Here is a 9,015-nt window from a genome sequence, read left to right on the forward strand (position 1 = left end):
AATGCCCAAAGGCCAAAACACCAGGAAGTACCTAGAGTATAACAAATCTCAACACTTAGGTACATCTAATCTCTACAATTCAATCCTTGTTTTGCCTAAAACTCGCCACCCAAGGTTTTCCCCATCAAGCAAAAAAATGTAGAGCACAAACACTGCAATTATTTTTAAAAATGTGTATACATTAAAGATGAGAAAAGAATCAGAAAAATAAAACTCTGAGCTTAACATTCATTAATATTTGAACTTATTTTTCGTGAGAGAAAGCTTGATTTAAAAAAATATAATGAAGTGAAAAATTGGAAAAGGTAAAGAATTATGACGATAATATTATGGACAACTGCCCCAGGTAACACCTCATCATTTCACCATTTAAAAAAATTCAAGTATTAAAAACAAACATGGGAATTAAGAGTAACTGTTACAACAACAATGGGGCAAAAAAAGTCCTTCCATAAATAAAATAATTGGCAACAATGTTATAGCAATTATTCTAAGAAATGTATTTATGCTGGCAAAAGAAAAATAATTCATTAAGTCCCAAATTAGCACTTTTCATTTTCCTGACCATAATTCAATTCAGTGTTTTAAAAAGTAAAAGAAAAGAGAAAAAGAAAAAGAAAAATCAAAGGTACTATCCATTTTTTAATTAACAAAAAATAGTTAAGAACGTACTAAGCACACAGTTTTCCCATAGCTATGAAAAATGAACTAACAAGCAAGCAGTTATATCTAAATAACTGGATTTCTTCCTTGTTCTTAAAGAAGACACTCTTTTTGTCCGATTAGAAAAAATGATACCAAAGTTAGACAAAAAGTTGAGAGATCTAAAAAATATAAATGAGATACGAATTTAAAAAACAGCTACACACACTTCAAATTATGGAATCATCACAAAAAGCTTTTTTTTGATGGCTTGCTCACAGTTTACCCAATATTTTAATCTCTCTACTCAGCTAGTAGTTGGGCTGCAGATAACCTCAACTACCTAAAACATGGGTATGAACCACTTGCTACCAGTATTCTCCAAGACTGAGCACTGGGAACAAAACAAGCCTAGGTTTAAAACCAAAGCTGCAGTTTACTATCAGAGTAACAAGTTGCTTAACTCTTCTAAACCTTAATTTCCTCATCTGTATTACCGAAACTGAGGAGGACCCTGTAGGGGCTCCTGGGCACAGGGAGCCTTTCGGTTCAGCCTCCATGACCTTCCCTGAGTTCCAAAGGGCAGATTTGAACAGTTGCTAATCCAGGAAGGGAAGGGATGCAGAGCCAAGGGAGGAACAGTCAAGAAACAATAGTGCAGCCTTGGGGCAGCGTCCTGGTTCCACCTCAAGGGACACACATAACAATATCTTTAAGCCCTTTTATAGAATTAAAACCAACAAATGGAAGATGTCAGCATTCTCCATACCAGAGAAGACCAACTGAGGCCAGACTAAAGGAACCAGAGAAGCTCATCAAGATTACCTGAGATGAGATTAAAGGAGTGCAGGCCCTACACATACCCTCCCTAATCTTATCAGCAACTCCAGCCTTGAACTATTGCTATAAAACTCTTCATCAAATCCTCCCAGGTTGGGACACATATTCATAGTTTCACAGAGGGCAGGAGCCAGCTGTGTTCCTCTTTGCCTGGCAAAGCCATAAAGCTATTCTCTTCTACTTCACCCAAAACTCTGTCTCCAAGATTTGATTTGGCACCAGTATACAGAGAGGCTGAGCTTTCGGCATCATTACGAGGCTAATTTCCTCACTGATAAAGTGGTTTTGAGGATTTAAAGTAACATATTTACAGTGCTTAGTACCATGCCTGGACTCATCATTATATAAATATATACAAACTGCTATTACAAAGCTCAAGTACTTTAAACCACAGGACTAATGATCCACCAGACAGATTTATATGTTAAATTGGTAGATTATAAATAAGCACACTCTAATATTAGAAAGCTAATACAAAGGTGTGAGAACACATAGTTATTACAGCACCACAGTAGCCCTTGACATCAGGTTATTACAGTATAATGTGGTTACAAATGTCATAATCATAATGATTATTAGACTAGTTCAATCTATCTATATATGATCATTCAATTTATTTATGAACAAACTTTTTATAAAAGTCTTTTTTGTGTATCAACAAACAAGCTCATGAAAATACAAGGAAGTATATCTCTTTAAAAATCTGTTCTTCTGGGATTTAGAAAGCTGTACATTTATCCTGATTACACCTTTCAAGATATCATAGAGGTCTACCATTACTCCTTCCTTCATTCCATTCCCCTCATCTAAACCGACAGGCGAAAACTAGCTATCACCTAAGATGTTTGGTCTGGCAGGGAGGTCTTTTTGTGAGGTTCTAAACCTGGGAATATTTGAGTAAAATCAGCTTAGAGCTATGAAAAGAATGACCTCTCAAGATGGCTACCTCTAGATGCTCTGCCTAAACTAAAAGAAACTTGTATTTGGAAAATGCAACTGCAAGAAAGAATCTCAAAATAATAATGTTGAGTGATTCAGGGCACAGACACCATTCTTCCTAAGCTTGTCAGTATAAGAATCCTTTCCACCTTACCCAGAGGGGGGGACTGAGCCCTGCTTAAACTTGTCCAATGTTCACCAGAGAATCACACCCGCCCAAGCCCTGCTAAAAAGTAAGGGAGAAGTAAAGGTTGGAAAAGACAACTAAACCAGTAAAATACAGTACTAAAGGGCTGACGATATTGGTGGGAGAATTAACCTTGGAAAGGAAAAAGGGCCTTTTTTCCCTCCCAAAACTGATTTCCCTCCTGAAACCGAAGAAAAAGAAATTTTAAAGTCAGTGATAAATAAGTTAAAAGATTACTTACCACCAAGGTGGGTGCTGTCAATAATCCCCAAGCAAAAAACTCCAAAAAGATGACGATAACCGCATGATAAACACTAGGAGAACCTATTCCTTGAGGCTACAAAAACAGAGTTTTAAAACATTAACGGTGCATTCCAGAATTACTAACAATGACAACAGTCGATAAACATTTATGGAGAACATGCATGTACTGGGCACTATGCCACATATCTGGACTCTCACTGTCCCTGTCCTCAAGGTGATGGGGGCAGACAAGGAAACAAATACATACATTATATAAGCACAGTGTGCAATGGGAACACAGAATCCAGAGTGGGGAGGGGAGTATCAGAATTCCAGGAGGAAGGCTGAAAGGATGTAAAGGAAGTAGGCCAGGAGCAGGAGTGGGAAGGAGGACAGCAGAAGTCAAGGAAGCAGCCTGCACAAAGGTGGTAAGGCTTGAGAGCAGGAGGTATTACAGGACTCATACAGTTCAGTACAACTAGAGCACGGGCTGCACGCTGAGAGTATTGAGAGATGAGCTTAGAGGCACACAGGGCTAACTTCCATGCTAAGGAGTCTATGTTCAATTCTGAAGGCAATGGGGAGCCACTAAAGGATGTTAAGTAAAACAGATGAAAGTTTTAAGAAAGATCATTCCGGCAAAGGTGTAACAGATAGATTAAAAGGGGGCAAAACTAAGGAAAGTTAAGAGACTACTGCACTGATCCCAAAACATAAATGAATCACGTGGCAAGAATGGAAACAGACACCAACATGGTTCAAAAGCAGAAAAGTCACGAGTAGTATATGAGAGATCTGGGACTTGATATACACAAGAAAGACATTACAAAATTAACTTTATACTGCTGCTAAAGATATCTTAAGAATTACTTCAGTTGCTGGAGTTTATATTTCTAAGGGCAATATTAAATTGATAGAAAAGCAAATGACCTATAACATTAACTCAGTCACCATTAACAAGTTTATATAACAGAAAGACAAGTTTAATGAATACATATAACAATGTCATACTTAAGTTTTAAAAATATATTCAGTAGTCTTATATGCAAAATATTAATAGTATTTGGATTTCTCTATACACTAAAAATGATGCTACATCATTTTATAAAAATAGATGTCTCTCCCAACCTGCAGAATACAGGTACCTGAAAACCCCCTTTGTAGGAGAACTTGCAGTTGAGGAATCAGACAACAGAGGTGGGGTAGGGATTGGGAGACATAAGAGCTGAAGGACCATGGCTGGGAATGAGTTTGTACAAGACCTCATTCATTCAACAAACATTCAGAGTACCAGAGGTGCTGGGATTACAAAAAACCAGTAAGACACACTCCCTGATCTCAAGGAGCTCACAGTGTAGAGAGGAAGAGGCCTCACTATAATCATCTGCTTATATGTAAATGCAGTAAAAGAGACATATACAAGTTAGGAAGCAAGGAAAGTTTACTGCAAGAAAATGAAGTAGTGTGGACAATCACATCGGAGAAAAAAAACAGACGAAGTAGACAATGGCCATGACAGTTTAAGGCTGAAAGGAAGGCAGGAGAAGTAGCCTCTAAGCTTTGGTAAGGAGTTTTTCATCTTCACTCTAGAGATACAGGAAACCACTGAAGAGTTTTAAGCAAGAGAATGGTGTGATGAGACCTGCATTTTTCAATACATCATGGTGATTTCCTAAAGGATGTAACAGGAGCAAACTGCATGAAGAAGCAGGCTATTAGAATCAGTTCAAACAAGAGGTGATGAGGGCATGACATAGGGGAGTGGCATGGATGCTGGAAGGGAGGGAATGGAAATAAGAATTTAGGATTTGAAACTGAAAGAATTTGATAAATGTGGGAGGAAGAGTCAAGAAGACTTCCAAGTTTTTAGCTTGGTTGTCTACTAGTGGAAGCTGGTAGCTTCCTAGCTCTTTTTCCCCCATGAGGCTCAGATTTACTTCAGATTCTATCTATAAGATAGCCCTTGTACTTAAAACATTTCTATTGTCCTCTGAGGGCTGATTAAAACAATTAGTCAGCAGCAAATGTGATATCTGAAACCACCAGAGTTGGTGAGATGAAGTGTGAAAAGAGCGGTGGGCTAAGACAGAGCCCCAAGAAACACCAAAATTTAAGTACAGTTGACCCTTGAAAAATGCAGGGGTTAAGGGGCACGGAGCCCCACACAGTCAAAAATCCATGTATAACTTTACAGTCAGCCCTCCATATCCAGGTTCTGCACCTGTGGATTCAACCAACTGCAGATCATGTAGTACTGTAGTATGTATTTATTGAAAAAATCCATGTATAAGTGGACCCGGGCAGTTCAAACGCATGTTGTTCATGGGTCGACTGCAGTGGGCAGAAGAAAAGGAACCCTTGAAGATAAAGAAGGAACAATCAGAGAAACATCAGGAGAATCAAGAGAATACAGTGTCACAGATGACAAAGGAGCAGTTTTAGGAAGGAAGGGGTAATGCCCAGTACCAAATAGATAAGGTAAAAACAAATGTCCACAGGATTTCGTTAAGCTCCAAACTAGTTTTGTTCACCATCACATATACTCAGCACCTATTAAAATGCCAAGTAGAACTTCTCAGGGCCTTTAACATGCTAATTTATATTATATTATTTATATTATGAATCTCCAAGAAGATATTATTTTCCAAACTTGACCATGAAATCCTCTGTCATATAAGAGACAGTATCTCACCAACACTTGAGTTCCTTGGAAAACTGTCTGAGAAATACTGATAAAAAGTAAGATGATAATTACATAACAATGTGTATAAATATACACATAGGCCAAAAGCCTGGAAGTGGCTGCTTAAGTGAAGAACACTTAATCATTCAAGGACAGTGTTGGGAAAGCTTCGCAAAGGTATTAATAACATAGAGGGACTAGGGATGGAGCAAAGTGAATGGATACAAAAAATATTTAAGAGGTAGAATAAGGACTCAGTCAGTGGATGACTAGATGTAGCAGAGGAGGGTAGAGAAGATCAAAGATGAAAAGATTTCAGTTTCTGCCTTGGTCAGCTGGACAGTGAAGAAAAGGGAAAGAATAAAAGATTAGTTTTAGGCATACTGGTTTGAGAAAAACACGTACAGCGTTAGCTGAATTTAAAGAAAACAAAGTGAGTAAACTATGCAAGAAAGAGCAAAAGATTAATATCTTAACTAGGTAAAGCATTCATGAAAACCAATACAAAAGCACTAAGACGCTATAAAAATATAAAGAATATAAACAAATAATTTAAAAAATAGCTCATAACATTCTATCATGGAAATAACCAAACATTCAGTAAAGGCTCCACCACAAAGATGTTCACAGCAGCATCATTTATAGTAGTAAATATGGAAATCTAAATGTTCAACCTTTAGTTACATATCCTATAATCAAATCATGGTATATAAATTAGACAGAATAATATGCAGCCATAAACTGTTTATTGATAATCTTTAATGACAAGTAAAAATGTTTATGGCAATGTTAAATTTAAAAAAATCAAAGGAGGATATAAAATTGTATGTGTAATTTCAACTATGAAGAACAAAATAAAAACTCACCTCAATGTTAACAATGGTTATATTAGATAGTGATTTTAAGTGACATAAAATTGTTTATTATGTTGTTCTGAATTTTCTGAATCTTTTCTAATAGTCATGACTGTACTTTAAATAAGAGGAGGGGCTTCCCTGGTGGCGCAGTGGTTGTGAATCCGCCTGCCAATGCAGGGGACACGGGTTCGAGCCCTGGTCTGGGAGGATCCCACATGCCGCGGAGCGACTAAGCCCGTGCGCCACGGCTGCTGAGCCTGCGCTCTAGAGCCCGTGAGCCACAACTATGGAAGCCCGCGCTCCTGGCGCCCGTGCTCCATAACAGGAGAGGCCACCGCAATGAGGAGCCCGCGCACCGCAATGAGGAGCCCGCGCACCGCAATGAAGAGTAGCCCCTGCTCACTGCAACTAGAGGAAGCCCGCGCGAAGCAGCAGAGACCCAACACAACCAAAAATAATAAAATAAATTAAAATAAAATAAAATAATCACCTTACGTCGTCAGAATGGCCATTATCAAAAAATCTAGAAACAATAAATGCTGGAAAGGGTGTGGTGAAAAGGGAACCTTCCTGCACTGTTGGTGGGAATGTAAATTGATACAACCACTATGGAAAATAGTATGGAGGTTCCTTAAAAAGCTAAAAATAGAACTACCATATGACCCAGCAATCCCACTACTGAGCATGTACCCTGAGAAAACCATAATTCAAAAAGAGACATGTACCATAATGTTCATTGCAGCTCTATTTACAATAGCCAGGACATGGAATCAACCTAAATGTCCACTGATAGATGAATGGATAAAGAAGATGTGGCACTTATATACAATGGAATATTTCTCAGCCATAAAAAGAAACGAAATTAAGTTATTTGTAGTGAGGTGGATGGACCTAGAGTCTGTCATACAGAATGAAATAAGTCAGAAACAGAAAAACAAATACCGTATGCTAACGCATATATATATGGAATCTAAAAAAAAAAAGATACTGATGAACCTAGTTGCAGGGCAGGAATAAAGAGGTAGACACAGAAAATGGACTTGAGGAAATGGGGTGGGAGGGCAAAGCTGGGGCGAAGTGAGAGCATCAACATATATACACTACTGAATGTAAAATAGTTGGCTGGTGGGAAGCAGCAGCATAGCACAGGGAGATCGGCTTGGTGCTTTGCGATGACCTGCGGGGTGGGATAGGGAGGATGGGAGGAAGGGGATATGGGGACATGTGTATGCATATGGCTGAGTCGCTTTGTTGTGCAACAGAAACTAACACAGTATTGTGAAGCAATTATACTCCAATAAAGATCTATTAAAAAAATAAAAATAAAAAATAAAAATAAAATAAAATAAATTTTAAAAAATAAATAAATAAATAAGAGGAAAATGTTTTACTTATCTAAGAGAAAAATTATGTAAAAGATAGGTAGTTGCATATGCTTGTCCCTCTTAAGCCATTCTCTCATATTTCCCAGAGTTGGGGGAAAAAAGAGTGTGTGTGTGTGTGTGTGTGTGTGTGTGTGTGTTAAGGCAGGGCAGGGGGAGAGATAGTTGCTTGCCCTAAGGTACTGGTAATTTTGAGAGTTGTATTACATCCATAGTCATCTATCCTGTTTTAAATGAATTCAAAAGTAATACAAGATCTTAATAAAACTGACAAATTTTAAAAATATTTTACTAATCTGGAATTACAGAAACTTCTAGGCAGGACTTTTGATGTAAGTTTTAACGGAATACCAATCCATAATCAAAATTCCAGGACAAATTGGGAAGAATACAAGGGTCATGGCCTCAGCAGAAAGACTAAGGAAAGAGGGTTAACAGACAGGTAGGGGGCAAATATTTGACCAGTGCGTGGTTTACAACATCAAGAGTAGAAAGTTCAGCATAATGAGATCATATCAACATATGACATTTGAAGATTCTCAAAAGAATTAAGAGGTACAAAGTGAAAAATTCTGAAGGAGACAAATTTGAACATAAACTAACACGTACCCAACCCTAAATGCCAAGATATTCCGCCTAAAAGCGTAATAATTACTATACCAAAAGTCCATTCAGCTGAAAATTTCCCTCTTATGGAGGCATGAGAGATGATTCCATGGCAGTCACCTCTAACTTCAACCTCAGAAGTCGGGGACAATCTCCTTTAACCCCACCTCCACCCTCCAATCTAATTCCATTTCCCAAAGCATACTTTCCATTGGTAACATATTTGGTTTCATCATCTGGGCCTTTGGCTAAGCCTTTTAAAAATCTACTTATTTATTCTTCTATTCTATAACACTAGATAACTTTTACAAAGTTATATTTTGTTTTGTAAAGTACCTATTTCATTTTATTTAACTTAAACTTACCTTTTTCAAGCTCACGCTCTCTGAGGCAGGCCCTATGCTTTATTCTTCTACAATCTGGAGCATGTGGTACATGCATAGCACAAAAGTGTTTGCAGAACTGAAATGAATTACTCTGTGAGTCTCCTCTACCTATCACTTTAGGCATTCAGTATATGGTTACTGTATTTAAATATTGTTAAAATGGCAATATATTCATTAACTAAATTTGCAACTTCCCCTATTAACTCCCTCCTCTATACTCTTACTGTCTGCTACTGTACCATCTATCATA

General features: G+C 37.7%; 1 protein-coding gene across 7 annotated transcripts in view; it reads right to left on the minus strand.

The window, feature by feature from the left end:
* The window catches only part of MFSD14A (major facilitator superfamily domain containing 14A), a 37,637-nt gene that overhangs the window by 21,555 nt on the left and 7,067 nt on the right, over positions 1 to 9,015 (minus strand). For all 7 annotated transcript variants that reach the window (XM_082385121.1, XM_082385123.1, XM_082385118.1 and 4 more), the window contains exon 2: positions 2,850 to 2,945. In XM_082385121.1, the coding sequence (XP_082241247.1) occupies positions 2,850 to 2,945 (96 nt within the window). The remainder of the gene's footprint in view (positions 1 to 2,849; positions 2,946 to 9,015) is intronic.

Source organism: Balaenoptera borealis (assembly GCF_965194805.1).
Source record: "Balaenoptera borealis genome assembly, chromosome: 1".
NCBI classification, from domain to species: Eukaryota; Metazoa; Chordata; class Mammalia; order Artiodactyla; family Balaenopteridae; genus Balaenoptera; species Balaenoptera borealis.